This window comes from Vanessa atalanta, chromosome 15 (genome assembly GCF_905147765.1).
Source record: "Vanessa atalanta chromosome 15, ilVanAtal1.2, whole genome shotgun sequence".
Taxonomy (NCBI): domain Eukaryota; kingdom Metazoa; phylum Arthropoda; class Insecta; order Lepidoptera; family Nymphalidae; genus Vanessa; species Vanessa atalanta.
In genome coordinates, this window is record NC_061885.1 from 12,552,137 (window position 1) to 12,572,000 (window position 19,864).

At 37.3% G+C, this 19,864-nt stretch overlaps 5 protein-coding genes across 5 annotated transcripts; 2 read left to right on the top strand and 3 right to left on the bottom strand.

Moving 5' to 3' along the window:
- Positions 1 to 4,529: 4,529 nt before the first annotated feature.
- Positions 4,530 to 9,257, bottom strand: LOC125069233 (reticulon-4-interacting protein 1, mitochondrial). The gene is made up of 7 exons (XM_047678653.1): positions 9,157 to 9,257; positions 8,732 to 8,912; positions 5,973 to 6,181; positions 5,533 to 5,733; positions 5,348 to 5,460; positions 4,972 to 5,263; positions 4,530 to 4,838 (listed from the first exon to the last, which is right to left on the bottom strand). The coding sequence occupies exons 2-7, from the start codon at positions 8,907 to 8,909 to the stop codon at positions 4,659 to 4,661; spliced, it is 1,173 nt and encodes a 390-aa protein (XP_047534609.1). The 5' UTR covers positions 8,910 to 8,912; positions 9,157 to 9,257; the 3' UTR covers positions 4,530 to 4,658.
- An 893-nt stretch (positions 9,258 to 10,150) lies between these two features.
- Positions 10,151 to 12,383, top strand: LOC125069252 (tryptophan--tRNA ligase, mitochondrial). Its single transcript, XM_047678678.1, has 6 exons — positions 10,151 to 10,355; positions 10,429 to 10,632; positions 10,728 to 10,967; positions 11,041 to 11,185; positions 11,322 to 11,473; positions 12,036 to 12,383. Exons 1-6 carry the CDS (start codon positions 10,245 to 10,247, stop codon positions 12,381 to 12,383), a joined length of 1,200 nt encoding a protein of 399 aa, XP_047534634.1. The 5' UTR covers positions 10,151 to 10,244.
- On the bottom strand, positions 12,365 to 14,210 carry LOC125069254. Its single transcript, XM_047678679.1, has 3 exons — positions 13,708 to 14,210; positions 13,308 to 13,425; positions 12,365 to 12,844 (listed from the first exon to the last, which is right to left on the bottom strand). The coding sequence occupies exons 1-3, from the start codon at positions 13,918 to 13,920 to the stop codon at positions 12,507 to 12,509; spliced, it is 669 nt and encodes a 222-aa protein (XP_047534635.1). The 5' UTR covers positions 13,921 to 14,210; the 3' UTR covers positions 12,365 to 12,506.
- Positions 14,211 to 14,821: 611 nt separating this feature from the next.
- LOC125069251 (serine/threonine-protein kinase MAK) lies at positions 14,822 to 16,907 on the top strand. Its single transcript, XM_047678677.1, has 6 exons — positions 14,822 to 14,954; positions 15,034 to 15,883; positions 15,955 to 16,017; positions 16,259 to 16,366; positions 16,476 to 16,708; positions 16,793 to 16,907. The coding sequence occupies exons 2-6, from the start codon at positions 15,045 to 15,047 to the stop codon at positions 16,852 to 16,854; spliced, it is 1,305 nt and encodes a 434-aa protein (XP_047534633.1). The 5' UTR covers positions 14,822 to 14,954; positions 15,034 to 15,044; the 3' UTR covers positions 16,855 to 16,907.
- An 876-nt stretch (positions 16,908 to 17,783) lies between these two features.
- Positions 17,784 to 19,127, bottom strand: LOC125069201 (TAR DNA-binding protein 43-like). The gene has a single exon (XM_047678605.1). It carries the CDS (start codon positions 18,962 to 18,964, stop codon positions 18,053 to 18,055), a length of 912 nt encoding a protein of 303 aa, XP_047534561.1. The 5' UTR covers positions 18,965 to 19,127; the 3' UTR covers positions 17,784 to 18,052.
- Positions 19,128 to 19,864: the final 737 nt, after the last annotated feature.

Genomic DNA, 19,864 nt, shown 5'->3' on the forward strand with positions numbered 1-19,864 from the left:
TTATCATCATCACTTTATATATATTATGTATTGTTTTGACACTCGGAAAGTGATATTAAGATATCACTTTCCGAGTGTCAAAACAATTGATACCTTAAATTTTGCCAGAAGTTTGTACTTAACTTATGTAACAATCCCGGGTGGATTAGGTTAGGTTAGGAAAAGAAAAGACATCGCGAACGGCCAAATGAGACACCTGATGGTAGGTGGTCACCACCACCCAGAATTGGCGATGTATTAGCCATTGCTTACATCACATCAACGCGCCATAAGTATTTTCTAAGTGTTCGAATTGTGTGGTTTTGCCTGTGTTCTAGTTTGTTGGACAGGCTTTCCCTGTAAATGTTTCGTATCAAATATAAGTTATATTTATATAATTTTCAACTACAATCGTCATAAATAGTATTTTTCTTTTCTTTTTAATTTTTTTTTTACTTTTACTAGTCGCTGTATCGTGCTACACTATTTTTGCTACACTTTATGTAGGTATATAATGTCTAATTATTAATTTTAAATTTCTATTAATTTAAAATTATATTTTTATTATTTTTCCGTTATTATTTGAATTTACTTTTAAAACTACACTTACATTATGAATTTTTATACGTAGTTATGTAACGTATTTATTTATATAATATTCTTATTATTTTATATTAGCATTAGCAGCCCGTAAATGTCCCACTGCTGGGATAAAGGCCTCCTCTCCCTTTGAGGAGAAGGTTTGGAGTATATTCCACCACGCTGCTCCAATGCGGGTTGGCGGAATTTATATAACTATAATTAATTTTTATTCATCACTTTGTCACGGCTCGTCACAGCCACAAAGGGTACCATTGAAAATCAGCGTTGCTTTTTAACCCAACATAAAAGTGGAATGGTACACCTTTTCGGGACATATCACGATTGCAGCATCATTGTATTTTTATTCTTTTTTAATTTTTTAGTTCTTATTTGTTGTTTTATAATAGTCATTAGTTAATGTTTAATTGCCTATAGTTTTTTTTTTCTATTTTTATTTTTTTATTATTTATGTTTGCAATGTATGTTTGTCCTGAATAAACATTTTCTTATTCTTATGCTTTCAGATACACCCAAATAAAATGAGACGGCTAAGTTTAATTTTAGAGTGGGTAGCGAAGAGTTTGTTAAGGGGATATCTTGTTTGTGTTTTGTTTATACATTTTTTTTGTATTAGTCTTTTATGACTGGCTAGGGCCTAGATGGAGGGGAAGGAGTTTTATACATTTATCTATTACTTTTTATACAGACACTCCAATCGACTATGATCTCATTTAGCTAGATTTTAAATGTCTTTTATTCTTCTTGATATTATGCATTGGTTGTGGTATAATATTTATTAAGCAAATTTACAAATACAGATAACAATAATATAAACAGTAATGTGATATATGACTATTGTACTGTTAAACGGATTTATAAGTATCGATAAGATATTCTTACTGTAAAAAAGTAGATTATAATTGAAATGTAAATTATTCCGAACGAAATAACAATTACAACGAAACTGTAATGATTATTTTAATTACAAAAGTCAGTTCCAGTGTATCGTATCAATTTAGTAGCTGTCGTGTAATGTGTGTTTTCGTCACTGGCGATGTTTCCGTAAGGTCGTGGCAATGTCAATTTATCCATTTAACCTAGCGAACGAAGAACTTTCTTCTCAAACCGCTTTCTTTGATCGATATCCTGTGGGTCATCTCGTATCTTATATGTAATGATATAATATATATAAATGAGTAATTTAAACGCTTTGAGAGCATACAATATGTTATTTATATAACAATATGTATGACCTCGACCTCGACCTCGACCGGAGCGCTGTCACTCGATGACTTAGGATAATGATTTCGCCAACTTTTAATTTTGCACGTTTGTTGTCTTTAATACCTATATAATAAATATTGTAATTATATTCATGTTAAATAATTACGTACGTCTTCCTTCATATTTCACATCCAATGCTAATCGTGCGACGATTAAACGACCGTCGATGACGCTAATTAGTTTTTTAATGCGACTCGTGTACGGTGACGGATCGGACCTTTATGTGACTAAAGCTATATATAACTAATACGAATATTAGTTACTGCGGTTCGAATGTCAATTTTCTTGTAACGTTTTGTATTTTTTGTATATATTTGTAATTTTTACCTACTCATTTCACTACGATGGTCGTCTTGGGCGCGGATCGGAGTAGCAACGGGATCTTGTTAAAATAACGCTTCTGCAGACGATTCCTTTCTCGGCATAACTCTCATCTCATATACCTATATGGCCAAGCCTCGTCTTGAGCACAACAAGCACCTGAGTGACGGAGGAGCTGCCATTGGATATCCTCCTGCGTTTGGTTGGGGAACTATTCTCCCAGTCAGGCGAGCACGTCCTTCCACATATAGCTCCTCGCTCCTTGATGGGAGACCATATGGCTTCACCACATATTACGGAGCAAATGATGGAGATTGCTCTCACCCGTTTAAGGGCCTGAAACACTGCCAATTTAGACATGGTTCCAGGGTGTGCAATATAAAATAACTAGGAGGCTTTGGTAACTGTTAGACGAGTCTTTCAAAAGGATTTTTTTCCTTTAAGTAGGTACTCACTATAATAAAAATGTATTCTGTATTAATAATTTGTTTAAATTATCATTATATAGTCGGTATAAAGAATTGTTTTTATTGGCAACGGACACTTGTTTCGGATATTTTCTGTGCTTTACGAGTCTATCTCAAATGTTAAAGCGGATTTTAATAGAAATTATTGTTTAAGCGGATTTAAAAATGTTATACATTTCAAATGGTTTTGTCACTACGAACGTAATGTACGTATTTAAATAAACTTTAGTACGAGTTAACACGTTTTTTAACTTGCGATTCGTAATAACAAAGGTACGTTTCGAAGAGACTGGCGATTACGTACGTACGATCAATATTACGAATGACAATAATATGACAATTACGTTGTATTTGTAAATCTGTTTTGTTTGTATGTTATGTAATGTATTGTTTACTTAAACTTTTCTATACGTAGTAGTTACAATCTGACATTGGCACTGAGACGTGAACGTAGCGTCTCGTTGTTTCTCTGAAGCTTTATATAAGTAGAACGAAAATAGAAACATTCAGACTTTAACCTCTTTACATTGTGTCAATAGTAAGTACCTATAGTTAAAAATGAGCCATAAGGTAGGCAGAGGCAGTCTCTATTATCACCAGAAAAAAATACTGTCCTCATCTAGACATTATTTTATTATTCAGATCATTGTTCAACGAAGGGCTTAAAATTGTTCCTCGTAGAAGAATTGTTCTTAGTTCAAATCCAGAAGACTACATTAATGCAGATTTGTTAAATTCTTTATCCTAATTCTGTTAATCGCTTATAAGAGCTCACAACCGCACAACCTTCTTAACAATTGTGGGTTATAAACAAAAATTAAGCATATAAAAATTCAAAGGTGCTTTCTCAAGTTTGAACCCGCAATTCTCGATTAAGATTCACATGTAGCCCTGCCAGTTATGTACGGATCATTTTGTAGTGCCCCATTAATTTAAACTTTTTGAGCACCGTCTACACATTAAGTCAAGTCATCATATCATGTAACGCAACAAATTTGTTCGTCTGTTCGTGTAGATCGATTATTAGTAGGTACATATATCGGAGTTGTTAACTAATATCGAAGATTTTGTTTAGCATTACATTTTCCAAAATACATAGTGCGGTGTAGGAACCTCTCATTTAAATTTGCTTACAAGTAGTAACAAAGTTAAATTTTTGGCTAACGGAAAGGTCAAGGTGTGCTAAAGGCATTTGTGATATAGTGTTGTTTGCTGACGATACTTCACTGATTTTTAAGGTCGACAGGAAAAAAACGGACTATGACGATGTGAACAGTGCATTATCACACAGGTACACGATTGGTTCACAGTAAATAATTTAATGTGTGTTAAAATAAAATTTAATTTAACAGTTTTGAACGCTTAAAAAACAAAATGTGTAGTTTTTAGTCTACCAAATGTTAGAAAGCAAAATTATAATATGGCCGTCTTAATGTAGCCGATACTACAGGGTTTTTAGGAATAGCATGGAATTCCAAATTAGTGGACCTCATTTATCGTCCCCGATAGGAAGACTCACTAGTAGTATTAGTATATTTTTGTTACTTTCATAGTATTGCAGATATTGAATCTGTTTTTATTTTAGAAAAGAGTCCGGTCTACTTATAATATTGGAGCGAGACTCCCTTCGGGATGTTTTTTGATAAGTAGGAATGCTCACTTTTGCATCACAATACATTTACAACAATATTATATATATTCACAGTAATATTGATCACTTTGATAGAATCAGTGATAATCATTGTATGTGCACGAGCGTAAGCTTATAACGCCAAGTATCCGACTCCGCAAAGTCAATAAATCCTTCGCGGGGCAAGGTATCCGTTACTATGATAAAATTCCGCAGATATTTTTAATTTTGCCTATTCAGAACGGTCAAGTATAAGTAAAACAGAATCACATTTCCATGTGTCGTTTAATGCAAGCAGTCTGTCACTGGGATCGCACACATTATATTGTATATATACAAATATTCTAATTAATTAAATCACATCGTGTGGGAGTCAGTTCGTGTCACATATCACGTCAGTTCGGCGAGTGTGTCGGCGAGTGTGTCGGCGAGTGTGTCGGCGAGTGTGTCGGCGAGTGTGTCGGCGCGACGGCGAAGTCCAACAGTATCTTGCCACGCGCGTGCGCCCGCCCCGCGCGCTCGTAGGCCGCGCCGCCCTCCCACCACGGGTACGTGCGCTCCACCTGCACTGAAAACTGTTTCGCACACATCAGTAGGATCACCCGTCTCCCTCACGAAACGTGCTTATTGACCAATATGTGTAAGTACAGCTGTAAATAGTCTAATAGGTATACTTTGACGTTACGCATAAAAAAAACACAAACGAACCTTCCCCCTTTCTGCCAGCCGTCTAAGCATCTCGATGTGTTCGGCGGAGGGCATGAAGTAGGCCCATCGCACGTGCGGCGGACACGGGCCGGTCGGCGCCGGTCCGGCCCGCGCCGCGCCCGCGCACTGGTTGGCCAGCGAGCCCGCCGCCCGCAGCGAGCCCGCTAGCACGCCGTGCGCGTCCGTCTCGCGCAGCAGCGGCGAGCTCAGCGTGACGTAGCGCGAGAACCGCCAGCGCCGCGCGCCCGCCTCCGCGCCGCCCAGACCCGCGCAGTCCAGGATCGCCTCGTACCTGCGAGATGTTCGGATACGACATTCGTCGGCCACTTAGTGGGCGGACTATCGCTGTCTTCGCGCCGCAGACGAGGTGACTCACGGGCCGGACTCCTCCAGCAGACGATCATAATCCGGTGAATTTCTGTCCAATGCGGCCACCGCGCCGAGCTCCTTGGCTATCGCGCGGAGATCGTCGGAACATCCTACGACGACCTGCTTCGAGAAGAGTCAGTTCATGACTTTGTCGAATACAACAAAAAGTGTAAGACGGTTCGACGCGACGACCTGTGCGCCGCTGCAGACGAGCAGCTGCAGCGCAGCGTGTCCGACGCCACCGAGGCCGAGCAGCAACACGCGCGTGGAGCGGCGCGCCGCGCGGCGGGCGGGCGGCAGCCCCGCCGCGCGCAGGGCCGCGCACGCCGTCAGCGCCGCGTACAGCGCGCCGCCGGCCTGCGAGTCGCTCAGGGTGCGCGGCGCCGGACCTATCTGGCGATCAAATGTACGGGACATTGGAATCTCGTTCTCAGCGGGCGTCACATTGTAAACTCACGAGCGAGCCGTAACCGTAACCGTTGCAGGTCCTATTACCAAAATTAATAGTGTGTAGGTGGTGCGCTAACGCGCTGCCAGTTACGCGTGCGACTGTCATCGAGGTTCGTTGCAATAGTTCGCTAACATGTTACTCATGTTGGAGTTGCAGCTCCCTAATTAGATAACATACTCACCCAACGGTTCTTGACGAGCACGTACTGGGCATGGGCTCCTTGCCAGTGCGGCGGTACCACTCCCCACACGCGTTCGCCTGGACGGAGACGCGTCTCTGCACCGGCGAGTTCCACTTCTCCCACGAAGTCACGTCCCACCACAAGAGGAAACTCAACGTCGGCTCCCTCCAGTTTTCGTAGAGCATTCAAAACGCGAGCACCGTAACCTCCTGTTTTATATTAAAATAGTGTCAACATACTGTCATACTTTCGTGGTTGTAAAATATAAGGACGGTTTCAATAATCAATATTAATTTATTAAGAATCTCAGGAATAAGGAGTACCTTTTTAAGGTGTACAATACTTTAGTACATTATTTTGATCTATTTCGTAGGGTTCAGCCAGCGTTTGCAATGTAAACGCAATAAATGTGTTTAATCACGACATCACTTTAGAAACCTCTAAAGTTATCAGTGTTTCTCTACTATATTGTGCATGTATTATACATCTCTTGAATCAATCTATCTATTAAAAAAAACCACACCAAAATCCGTGGTGCAATTTTAAAGATCTAAGCATACATAGGGACAGACTGCGATAAGCGACTTTGTTTTATACTATGTAATGATGTATATTTAAGAAATATCCAACATATTAAGCTACTTTATATATCCGTCTTGTAACTATAAGTATAAATAAAAGTTGGATATCATATGAGTAATATGTACAACAATAAATATTTAACAATTGGAGCGCCTTTCAAATGCTGCCTTACAAATTTATATTTATATAGGTACACCTAATTTAAAATATTAACTTTTGATGAAAGTTACAAATACATACTATTAATACTAGGAACGAAGTGTTTATTGCCGAGCCGGTGGTACATTACGAGCAAAAGATTTTTGACTTTGACCACAACAGAGTTTTAAGGCATTTTCTGCCTTACACAAAAACCCTGTGAACCAGCTTTCGCTGCCGTGTTTCCATTACGACTTGGGAACTAACATAACTTTGTATTTTAAATATTGGAAAAGAGTAACTATTGAGTTTCTTGCCGGTTCTTCTCAGTAGAATCTACACACGAACCCCGGTTCGGAATGCAGATTAATGTCGCTTCACTTAATATAGTTTTGTATAATGAATATTCATAATTGCTTGTACAAACCTACTTGAATAAAGTTTATTTTGATTTTCAAGAAAAGAGCATTACACATTACATATACATTTCTTAAAGGCCGGAAACGAACCTGAAAGCCCCCGGTATTGCAGATATCCGGGTAGGTGGTAGTCACTTTTCATTAGGTGACCTCCTGCCCGTTGGCACACGGACAGGTGGCAACCTACCTCATACAAAATAAGATCGACTTACTCGACGAATTTAGCTATTAACATATACATAATAATCTACAGCCTATACAAATAATTCCTCCAATACAATAGGGGATGCGGTTCCGGAGCTACTATCCGGAAGGCCACAAACTCACGCTCTCTTTTTATAATTTTAGTATAACTAAAGGCGTTGCCTTCTCATTTAGTAAATAGAATACACCAAAAAAGTGTAATTAAATTAAATGTTGGCTAAGAGAGTGATGAGGGTAGACAATTTATAGTCAAGTTAAAAATTTTAAAACATGCTTATTTATTGTCAAAAATCTAACACCAGTTCGGAAATAAACACCTCGACCTGAGAAAAACCGGCGAAGGAAACACAGCGGGATACTTTTTTTTATCCTTTCATGACGACGATGTGTAATCGTCTAAAAATTTATTCGTTTTGTAATATGCTTTAACAAACAAACATTCCTTAACAATTCACGTTGACCATGAACGTCACAATTTCTTGAAAAGAACATTTTTGTGAAAATCCATAACATCATCAAATACACATTGAGAAGCAACAGACAACATTTTAATATCATTAAATTTACATCTTAATATTAATCTTCTGGGTGCAGGTAATAAATTGCACGAATAGCTCTATTCTCCAGAACAAAAATTGTATAAATGTCAGCTGCGTGACCCTAAAATAGAATAACATAGACATTATACTGTGGAAATACCTAAAATACACCAGAGCCGTGTCAACATTAGCCTTCGCATCGAAAAAAAATATTTTTATCACTGCAAAGGCTGCAGAGCTTCATCTACTTGCCAATTTATTTATATGAGGGCCACATTGAAGTTTAAAATCTATAATGATACCAAGGAATTATTTTTTATTTGAAGAAGTTAATTTAATACATTTTGTCTGTTTATTGTTTAACAGTAAAACTAAATTTCACTTGGCGGTAAGTCTATGAAGAAACCAGTTGGTTATCAGTTGGTTTGGTATGATGATCACTTACAATCAGGTGACTCTTTTACCAATATACCATAAAATAAAACTATACCTATTGCAGAGAGTGAATTGTTCACTTGGTCATATATTGAAAAAAAGAATAGAATAATTAAATTATAGTAATTAGGATAAGGTGCAATCACATCAATTACTGAATTGACTACCTTGACAGAGATCACGCCAAGATGTACAATGTATTATATATTAGATATGATATATATTATTATATGTTTAATTCAGTAGCAACATCTCAATCTAAAATAATAGAAATAATGTGAATAGGTTGAAATGGGAAATATTATTTCTGACTCTTCCACTTTTGCATTCACTTCACTTTAATTTTACCTGGTGTTCATATAAGTTTTTTCTTATATGCACTTGGCTATGGAACACACTTGTTTGAATACTTTAGAGTAGGTCTTGACATAGAATAATTTACCAATCATGCCGAGGTCGAGAGGATTGAGCGAAGCGGCTCGCACGCGTACGAGCACGTCGTCGGGCGCACGCAGCGTCGGCACACGCGCCTGTTCCAACCGTAACTCGCCGGGGTCATAGGCGTGCACGCGCCAGGCTTGCATGCGGCCGGCGTTAAGCCCGCGGGTCCACCCAGACATTTCCTAATGTAATATGTAAAAAACGTCATTTTAATTTAGTGCTGAATTAGATGGTGTTCAGATGATGCATTTCCTCTTTTGAGTCGTTGAATCAAGTGTCGGTACTGGCATAAGAAGAATTTTAATATAAGTATTTAAATAAATGTAGTAGTATTTCATCAAATATGAAGTTATAGTTAGTCTTAATATAAATACAATCATCAAATCCTACTATAACTTATCAGATAAAATTAGGATTGCTTCTGACCTCTACTATATTATTTACCACTAAATTAAATTTATATTCGATTTTAATTACTAAAATAAAAATACTCTACGATTGTGAATTGCCAAATTTCGACATTTAAGCAGCTGATTGTCATATGTCATTTTAACTCGGTATATTATTCTGTAAATAATGTGCATTGTGCATTATGGTATGGAGTATGGACGTATAGATAAGGAGAAGTACTTTCGTGTATAAAATTGTCCCTTCAAATTAGATAGCGTTTAAAGTTAGATATCCGCCTTTAGGAGGTGCTATTTTAAAATAGTTATGTTAATGCAATTTAAATACATCAATTATTAAATTTAAGTTATCAAGGTTTTCAGACAATTTCATCATCATCATGATCAGCCTGTATTAGTCCACGCCTAGACATAGGCCTCCCGCAAGACGCGCCACTGAGCTCGACTTTCTCATCAACATTCCACTACCGTTACCGTGGTCGCCGCCGTAACGAGGAATAGTAGCGTCGCCGTGGACTGGGGGCCCTCGGTACAATTATGGAACCCTTATTTTATTGGTTAAAGATTCATATGACACTTCTTACATTTATACTCTGTAAACAATAAAAGTTAATAAAAAATATAAACGAAATAAAATTGTTAGATTATCAGATTCGTTCCTTGTCCGTAAAACATTATTCGAAATCAGATTGCAGCTTTCCACATATTCAATATTTTATTCATTCAGATAATTATTTTATTGAATAACACAAAACATTTACAGCACAAATTAAAGGCGTACTAACCAATCTACTATCCATCTAATTTAACCAAAATAGAAAGTGTGGAAAAGCTATATACGAATTTAAAAGAAAATCTATTAATTAATACATACACATATATAAAAAATATTTATACATAATAAAAATATTATCAGCTTATTTACTTATATAATACATTTCCTAAGTTTTGCATTGGCAACAAACCAAATTACCTGTCATTTGATAATTAATTTGATGTATGTAGTTAATAGTTATACTGTTATATATATACGGATTTTAAGAATAAGAATTGAAAGATGTATGAAAAATAATATTTAATTTATACACTAATAAACAAAAATAAAAAATGGTTATTTTTAAAAAGACAATGGCACTCGCAAAATACGGGTTTGTGTATTGTAAAAGACGTTTAAAATGGGAATTTCGTGGTTTATCTAATATAAGTTACCAAGTTAAGGTTAGTTACTAACGTAATGTTTCATTAGCCAAATAATTTAGATGTCAGCTAATTTTAAAATACATTCTTCTAGGACCGTGAAGGAACTAAAGTAGATACTAAGGAAATAATAAATTCAGAAGTTTGGAACCGGCGAGTCGTTTCGGGATTGCAGCCGACGGGAGCTTTACATGTCGGAAATTACTTCGGCGCTGTGCGTCGCTGTGTTCGTCTGCAGGATCAAGGAGATGACCTCATGTTATTCATTGCTGATCTTCATGCGCACACGACTCCGCAGGTATGTATTTATTTTCTTAAAAGAAAGTATTAAAAATGTTTATTATCATATTTTTTTTTATAATTGCAATTTTAAATTTCTTATCTGTTACTTAGGATCCTGGTAAAGTTCAAGAAAACTCGCTAGAACTCACTGCATTTTTGCTAGCTAGTGGTGTGGATCCTGAAAGAACTGTTCTATTTGCACAGTCGGCTGTGCCTCGTCATGCAGAGCTCTGTTGGCTGCTGGCATGTCTTGCTACACATGCTCGCCTTGCTCACTTGCCACAGTTTAAAGAGAAATCTGCTAATATGAAAGAAGTTCCAATTGGCTTGTTGCTCTATCCTGTTCTTCAGGTTCAGTAATTCAGATTAAAAGTTTTTAAAAAAGAATCAAACAATCCAGAAAAAAAAATGTAATGTGTTGCAGGCAGCAGATGTGTTGGTTTATCGTGGTACTCATGTGCCTGTGGGGGTGGATCAGGTACAGCATCTACAGGTGGCCTCACAGCTTGTGCGTACCTTTCATCACCGCTTTGGGAAACTTTTCCCCACACCACATCCCATCCTTCCAGGTATTAGAATATTTTAAAATTTGCCATTAATGAAATAAAGATATTACAATTATATTAATAATAATTTGTGATTATTTTGCACAGTGTGAAAGTAGTGGCTGGTGATACATTTGTACTTTTACTTAACCTTGTACAGATGATGGAAGTGATCGGGTCAGAAGTCTGCGTGATCCAATCAAGAAAATGTCTAAATCTGATTCAGACCCAAAGTCTAGAATATTACTAAGTGACTCTGATGAAGTTATTAAATTAAAAATAAGGAAAGCTGTCACAGACTTCACACCACAGGTAAGTTTTCCATTATTCCACCAAGAGTAAGTATTATATTAAAATAAGCTCTGTTGATTTAATGTACAAAATAATTACATACACATAATTTCAAGAACAGGACACAAGACCAATAGTAAAACTTGATCACCTATCAAATGTTTTAAAAGTACATATGATAAAGAACAAATATTCTAATTCTTTTGTTATTAAGGAATATTTAAGGTATACAACCATTGAATGCCAGGTGGCAATTTATTTCAAACTCATTATGTAATCTTTGTCCTTCCTTGCAAAGTAGTTTTCATTTGATAAATATAGTGAAAAGTAATCAAAAAATATTTTTATTGATGAATAATCTCTTCATAACAAATATTTTTACCAGGATAATTGAGACATATTTGATGGTAAAACATTTATGGGTTGGGTTATGCAATTAATTCTTTCTATTATACGTTATGTTTTTTCTTTCCTTGATTAATCATTATTTAATCCTATATTTCAAACTTGTGGTGAAAGTTCAAATATATGTAACCATATTTAAACTTTGAATCACGAAATAGTATAATAATTATACATACAGGTAACATTCGACCCTGATACACGACCGGGTGTCTCTAACCTCGTGACGTTGCATTGCCTTGCCTCCGACAAGTTGATCGAGGAGGCAGTGGAGGAGGCGGACGGTCTTACTACTGCTCAGTACAAGAGAGTGGTTGGTGACGCGCTGTGCGAGGCGTTGGCGCCGATTCGGGAGCGCGCCCGGCAGTTGCGTGCGCGACCTGACTTGTTACGTGACGTATTGCGGCACGGCGCGGCACGAGCTCGCGTGCGCGCTGACGTTGTGTATGCTGATGTCGCCGACAGATTAGGCCTGACAACCATCGCTTCCGAACCTCGTGTTCACACACACGCTTTACGCCTCGCCTAATTAATTTGATGACTGTGTTACATCAACATGTCATTTAGATCGTGCAACGGGGTACATTAATGAAAACTGCACTGGTATTTGTTAAATAGCTATATTGATATTGATTGAGTGTAGCTACATAGATCAGAGTCGATGATGGTGGTGCTGCATGGCAAGCGCGTGATCGGGTGCGGGAGGTGCGTGCGGTGCGTGGGAGGGTGCGTGTGCAGGCGCGACAGGCGCAGTACGCTCGCGCAATAGCACGACGAGATCGCGCAGCAGTTCCACGGCCTGCGCCACGGCCTCAGCTTGCTTTTCGGCTGCGAGCGCGCTGCGCATGGCCGCCTCGGCCAGTAACTCCTCGGTAGCGAGACGCGGAGCGTCAGCTGCGCCTGTACCAGATCCCTCCGAGTACATGTCCTCGTCCAGTGCCGGCTTGCGCTCCTCGTCCGAGTGACTACCGCCACGAGTGCCCGCACCAGCTGTTAAACCATTTCTTATCATGTCATGTTTGTTTATAAAATTATAATTAATAACTAATATAAATATAGTGAAAAAATAAAGGAAGGAGGTAATTTATTTACTGCAGATAAAAACTTGTGCCTTATTATTACTTAATAATATATTGATCTATCAGACCCTGAGGTGACCATGATCTAAGGCATCATTAATTAACCTTTCAAATACAAGGCAGATTACTAATGTATTCTATTTTTTTTTGTGTATATTTTAAGTAAAGTAAAGAAATTAAACAATTTATTTTAAAAAAAATCTTAAGGAATGTTTACTGGATATTACACTATTTCATAACTTTATTAGCTGTATTGTCTTATTACAACTGTAATCACATGATTGGCAACCAAGTTAGGGCGAGAGTAGTTTGGCTCTGGGAGAGAAAAAATGAGTCTTGACAAATAAAAGACAAGATTACAGATAAATACTAACAGTCACTTGATTTAGTGCCAAGAAGATTCTGTAAGCGTTCTTCAACACTGGATAAATCACCAAGTGCTCCACCAGCTGCTGACTTCTTACGTGCTTTATATTTTATATCTGCCCAAAACTGAAATGTGCCAATTAATAAAATAAAACATTTATTTTTTACACTAGTATTTTGTTAATAATAAGTATTTCTCATATCTTAAAAAAGGCTATTCCTCAAGTAATAGCTAAAATAGAATTAAAGTTTTGCTTATAATTGAACAGCAGTTAAAAGTATGTATGTGATTTGTTTTGTAATTCCATAGTTATGATTTTCATAGTTTAATATAGATTATTTGTGTGGATTTGACAACAAATTCACATAACACAATAAAGGAAACGTCAAAGTTTAAAGATCACTTACCCGACACCACTTGTCAGGTGATTTACGAGCTCCTCCCGACTCTTCAGCAGCCGCGTTAAGCCTTTCGGCTAATAGCCGCCACAATTTACATGCGCTGAATCTGGAGTATATGGATTGTTTTCCCGCCGCGAAGTCGCGGTGCTCTTCCATAAACGATAGAAGGAGATGCAGTTGCTCCGAGCTAACTCTGCACCTAGTTAACACGCCACTCATCTCTGTGATGCATATCGCGGTACTCTAAAATTTTTCTAGTGTTCCGTAACCAAATATTTAAGTTATTTTCGATATTCTGATGTTATTTAAATACACAATTATCTATATGTATTTCTGTAGCATTAATATTGTTTTAATAAACTTTGTATGAAGTACGAAATATTAAATTGAAAGTCAATGCTATCATGCTAATCTTGTGCAAATACAACTCAATAATAGGAGCCAGGAGGCACAAATATTTTGATTTGCAAGTTTAGCTAGCTAAGTAGCTATTGTCAGATTTGTGTGTATTTTGTAATGACAATAAGTAATAACTATTGTCGTTAATAGACTATAGAGACGTCAAATTTTTGTCTTTGGGAATTTTATTATATCTATGAAAAATAATATTTAAGACTATAATTTTGTTGTTTTATTAAGGAGTTATTAAACAAAATTAATTACTTAAAATATAAAGACAAAATCTGCTACAATATGTATTTATTCCTATTGTTTTTTTTCTACAATATGTGAAAATGTTTATTTTGTGATCCTACTTTCCTTAACAGTAAAATTGATGGCACAGCCAACTAAACAAAAATGTATTGTTTGTATTTTTTTATTATAAACGTCCAGTTTGTAATGCCCTATTTATTACTTATGCAAAATAATTGTTCGTATAATGTCTCCGAGAAAAAGAGTCTTTTTTTAATTTCATCGAATCAATGTTGCACGGCATGGGTCAGCGAATGCGTTTGCGAAAATGATACCACTTTTTTACTGTTCTTGCTAATCAGCTCAATTGAACAAAGAAATAGTTTTGTAGAAGTGCTAATAATGTGTAGTCGCGCCTTATTTTAGAGCGTCCATTATTTGGTAACGTATCACCATAGAAACAATGACTGGTTCGAATTTACAATAAAATACATTACTTTCAGATGTATCGAAATAAAGTTATTTTAAAATTGTACATTATAAACAATGTACAATACACAAATGACAATAATATTATATAACCCTACAAAGATTTCTTGAATATAATCAGTCCGAGGGAGGTAAGAAATTCATACATGGCATAATACTATCAAAAAGCTTTTCTGTTTTTTGTGATAAATGTAGACGAGTAATTAATAGGGGCTGGTATAATGAATCGCTACGTGGTACTGCAACAACTCGGCGATGGTACTTATGGTTCAGTCGCACTGGCGCAGCGACGGGATACCGGTGAAAAAGTTGCCATAAAGAGAATGAAACGAAAATATTATTCTTGGGACGAAGCTATGAACCTTCGGGAGGTTAAATCGCTTAAGAAACTTAATCATGCAAATATTGTTAAATTACGCGAGGTTATCCGAGAAAATGACACTTTATATTTCGTGTTTGAATATATGCGTGGAAATCTATATCAGTTGATACGAGACGCAGAGAGGCCTTTCGCAGAGCCAATTCTGCGTAATATATTGTACCAAGTGCTTCAAGGCCTGGCTCATATGCATCGGCATGGCTTTTTTCATCGAGATCTAAAACCTGAGAATTTATTGTGCGTGGGACCAGAGTTGGTAAAAATAGCAGACTTAGGACTAGCTCGTGAAGTGCGATCGAGGCCACCTTATACTGATTATGTATCAACTAGATGGTATCGTGCACCTGAAGTTTTACTGCACGATACACATTACGGGGCTCCTATTGACTTATGGGCAGTCGGCTGCATTATGGCGGAATTGTATACTTGTCGTCCCTTGTTTCCTGGAAATTCCGAAATCGATCAACTGTATAAGATCAGCGCAATATTGGGGACTCCATCACGCGAAGAGTGGCCTGACGGATACACGCTTGCTGAAACTTTACGCTTTCGTTTTCCAACGTGTGCAGGCGTGCCTCTGACACGCGTCGTACCAACGGCTTCGCCTCCTGCACTAGCTCTTCTCGCTGCCTTGTTGAGATACCCACCTCGTGATCGTCCAACAGCACCCCAAGCTCTCAGGTATAGGTAATTTTTGTACCATAAGTAGAAATAATAAGTTTGATATTTCAATATTAATAATTTTCCATCAGATTCCCTTATTTTGCGGTTGGTGCCACGCTTGTTCTACCACCACCGGCATCAAGAACACGTCGGTTTGTAATTTTTCATGACTAAATATTATTTTAAAGAACCACATTATAAGAATTTTGTTTACAACATCGTTTGCGTGTTTTATAAAAATTGTCTGACTGAAATGATATGAATCTCACTCATGACTTGACTTAAAAGCTTGGTGGCACTGGGCCAAAAAAGAAGTTGAGGTTCCTAATATTTTTTTACTTCTAATTAATTAACAGCTTACTCGTATTTATAATTTTAATTACTCTAATAAAGGAGCGGAATTCGCGCTGAGGCGGAAAACGCAGTTCCTCCGGCCATCAATTCCACGACACAACCGACGGTTCCGACGCCTTTACGAGATCGTTTTGCCGACATTTTAGGGTATCTCTTTAACTAGTTAACTACATTTCAAAAGAATTAATATATTTGATAGGACATAGTAATTTATTTTGTACAATTCTAAACCAAGATTATCACTTTATCATGAAAGAGGTGAGGTGGTGCACTCGGCACGACGCTCACGAGCCGGCGGAGGAGCAGCACGCGGGCGCAGCGTGTTAGCTGCGTTGCACGTCGGCGGCGCGCCAAACGCCGGGGCCGCGCCGGACGAAACGCGACCGGGCGCGGGCGCGGCGGCCGCCTACCTCGGCACATCGCGCTATGTGGCCGGTGCTAGGATTGATACCGCGCTTTTTCACCCACTCGCATTCCGCACCCATAGAGGTTTCGATTTCATTCTCATATCATATTACAAGGTGTTTGATATAATTCTTAGACGAGCCGTTAATACGATTCGAATGATTACAGAGACAACCGCGGTGGGCAGCGGAGCTGCGAGAGTGGATTGGGCGGCCAAATACCTGCGTTAGTGACGTTAGAAGCATTAGTTATTTAATGTAAATAGCGTGCCCTAGGCGAAATTTAGTTTGTATGACACGACTACGATTATAATAAAGATAATAAGTATAAATGATGTATTATTTTTTTAAATGACAGTGTTTATAAGTCGAATTAACTTATTCGGCCTTTCACGTGTCGGTTGGGAATATGACTACTATAACGAATAATATGCCGTTATTAATAAGTCACAACGATTGTTGTTTGATTCTTTCGCATTCAGTTGTTACACTTGCGTTCTACCCATTTCATATTGCATAGGTATATGTAAATACGAGTAAACCGAGAACGCAATTTGTTGAACAAGATTTCCTATTAGCTTTCTCCGCTATTTTGTAGGGAAGAGGTAAGTTTTTGGTTTTTCACGATAATCTATATCTTAATCTTTGTCTTAATGAAAACATAAATTAATCGTGATTAAATACTTTTTTTACGTTTTACAATTTAGATCATTTGATTTTTTTTCTATCGTTGATTGTTGTTTCGATATCGAATGAAACAGTAATATGTGATTGATATTTGCATTCTTGTAATATATATCGAAAATAAAACACTAGTTGTTATTACGTTACACTATTATGTTAATCTTTCTTAGAAATTTTAGAACTAAATAGTTATTATTGTGTATTACCATAATTATAAAATAACCGTTAACTTTTTTAAAGGTTAAAAATTAAATATATATACCTCTATTAATAAGCTTAAATAATATGTTATCAGATGTCTTGCATTTTTTATGAACAAGTTCAATGAATTAATTTTTCCAAATAAATTAATCTATAATTTTAAATAAAACAATTCAATTAATGATTATAAAACAATTAAGAATTTAATTTTATTATACAAGTTGTGTTTCAACCGAAATAACCTGTATTTGTTGTGTATAAAGGACCTACGGTGACTTGCACCATATTCAACTGCATCGAATGAGAAAATCCAATAATGGTATTCATATAAGTCACCAGTAACAAAAATTGCAACGAAGCTTATATAAAACAACCGTTTCTATTCCTCGCTTGAACTTGAAATTGTGCACCTTTAATAATAAATGATTACAGAGAAGAGAATGAAAACTCCAATTAACAACTTTATCATTCTATATTATATTATTATTTACATTTATTTTCATATAAAATCTGTGAGTTATTAACAAGGAGGGCAATGGGGTTGTTACTCATACTTGAGGTAGGGCTTGGCATCAGGTGGTGCAGTCGAGTGTGCCGAGTGAGCAGAGTGGGCAGAGTGTTGCCATGCATCTGGTGGCCAACTATACACTCGGGGAGCACCTCCTTCCAACAAACCCCATCCTAGCAATTGTGATCGTGCCCCACGCTCACGTTTAGGTGATGCCGTTGAGATATTAACTGACACACCTTTAATAATATGGTCTTGTCCACAAAGTGACTGAGCCACTTCTGGGTCCAAAAATGTGACAAAACTGAATGCACGAAAAGGTTTAGGTACAAACACATCTGTCACCTGACCAAATGCTCCAAAGTACTCTCGCAAGTCATCTGCAGTGAGGCTTTCAGTGCATCGGCCAACAAATACCTTTCGGTGTGCTGCCGAGCCACCATCTTTACTATTAGGGATGCGTACATCACACCAGCGGCCATCTATCATATGTCTGCGACCTAGGGCACGTAACTGTGCATCATAATCTGCAAACTTTATGAAACCAAATCCTTTAGATAAGCCGGTTTTAGTGTCACGTTTCACTTGAACCATGAGAAGTTCACCAAATGCAGCGAAATAGTCCCGGACAGCCTCTTCACCAGTCTTCCAAGGTAATCCAAGCACAATTAGGTCTGAGCAGCGCGGCCGAGGTGTGGGTGTTGGGGCATCGGTTCTCGGAAAAGCACAGAAATAATGATGAGCCGCCCAGCCTTCAGCAGGCGGGAGGACTCTATCGTCTGCCAGTCGAAGTCCGCGTAATCTTCCACCAGCTCGGTATTTAAGACCGCTGGCTCCTGCAAACTGAGCCGATATTGTACTCAACAGCAACGAGCCGTCTTCTTCAGTAGGCAGCTCAATGGGCTCGTCTTGCTCGCCCTCGCTTACTACCACGTACTCTATCGACATCGCGCTCACCGAAACTCACCGACCTTCGTACACTTCATCGTTGTTTACATTATCAAACGTTAGGAGACAATAGTCTTCCTGAAAAAATGCTTTTGCGTTTTCTGTGTAAAATTAACTTATTTTGTATTTCTGACTTGTGATAGTATTTAGTATTTGAATGACGTTTGACGTATGACGTGACCGTGACGTTTTTCGTAGCGATAAAAATAGTTTTACCTTATAAAAATATACAAGTAACAATTCTGTTTATGAACTTATTTACACAGCCTATAAAGTATTTGTGCTGCATTTTATTATACTTAGATTGTAATAATTAATGAAAATATCCTAGAGCAATATTCTAAAAAAATTAAAAGGAATAACACAGTTAGCTAGAATTTTTAATTAAAAAAAAACATGCTAAATACGAACAAAAAAATAATTTGATCGAATAATGAAGATTAAGATTTTAAATTAACATAGTTATTTTTATTACAATTAGTATTTAAAACGGGATATTTACCATGTTTTTTATTTTTGTCTCGCGAACAAGACATTCGTAGATAATGTCGAAATATCGAGCTCCACCAAATAAAAATAAAAAATATGGTAAATATCCCGTTTTCTATCGATAGTCTATCGATAGACTATCGATTGTCTATCGATAGTGGACTATCGATATGCAACAAAAAATAGACAGTTGGAATCTTACCCTTTATATTCTTTTTGACAATTCACGCCTATAAATTACCGTTATTTTATTTTTTCGGTATAATGCACATAGTTTAGTTTTATTTAAGTCCAGTATGTATACTGGACTTAAATAAAATATGAATGTATACACATGAAACAAGTAAAATTATTTAGTATTATTACCATGATCCATCAGGCCCTTCTTCATAATTTACTCTAGAGTCGTCA

Excerpts from the sequence above, each read along its gene's own strand:
- LOC125069233 (XM_047678653.1), bottom strand. The coding sequence starts at position 8,909 with ATGTCTGGGTGGACCCGCGGGCTTAACGCCGGCCGCATGCAAGCCTGG. Across the intron at positions 6,182-8,731 it reads TCTCGACCTCGGCATGATTG|GAGGTTACGGTGCTCGCGTT; the intron begins GTAAATTATTCT and ends AATATAAAACAG. Across the intron at positions 5,734-5,972 it reads TGCTCGTCAAGAACCGTTGG|ATAGGTCCGGCGCCGCGCAC; the intron begins GTGAGTATGTTA and ends TTTGATCGCCAG.
- LOC125069252 (XM_047678678.1), top strand. The coding sequence starts at position 10,245 with ATGGTTATTTTTAAAAAGACAATGGCACTCGCAAAATACGGGTTTGTG. Across the intron at positions 10,356-10,428 it reads ATATAAGTTACCAAGTTAAG|GACCGTGAAGGAACTAAAGT; the intron begins GTTAGTTACTAA and ends ACATTCTTCTAG. Across the intron at positions 11,186-11,321 it reads ACCACATCCCATCCTTCCAG|ATGATGGAAGTGATCGGGTC; the intron begins GTATTAGAATAT and ends AACCTTGTACAG.
- LOC125069254 (XM_047678679.1), bottom strand. The coding sequence starts at position 13,920 with ATGAGTGGCGTGTTAACTAGGTGCAGAGTTAGCTCGGAGCAACTGCAT. Across the intron at positions 13,426-13,707 it reads CACCTGACAAGTGGTGTCGG|TTTTGGGCAGATATAAAATA; the intron begins GTAAGTGATCTT and ends GGCACATTTCAG. Across the intron at positions 12,845-13,307 it reads TGGCACTAAATCAAGTGACT|CTGGTGCGGGCACTCGTGGC; the intron begins GTTAGTATTTAT and ends ATGGTTTAACAG.
- LOC125069251 (XM_047678677.1), top strand. The coding sequence starts at position 15,045 with ATGAATCGCTACGTGGTACTGCAACAACTCGGCGATGGTACTTATGGT. Across the intron at positions 16,018-16,258 it reads CCGGCATCAAGAACACGTCG|GAGCGGAATTCGCGCTGAGG; the intron begins GTTTGTAATTTT and ends ACTCTAATAAAG. Across the intron at positions 16,367-16,475 it reads CGTTTTGCCGACATTTTAGG|AGGTGAGGTGGTGCACTCGG; the intron begins GTATCTCTTTAA and ends TTATCATGAAAG.
- LOC125069201 (XM_047678605.1), bottom strand. The coding sequence starts at position 18,964 with ATGTCGATAGAGTACGTGGTAGTAAGCGAGGGCGAGCAAGACGAGCCC.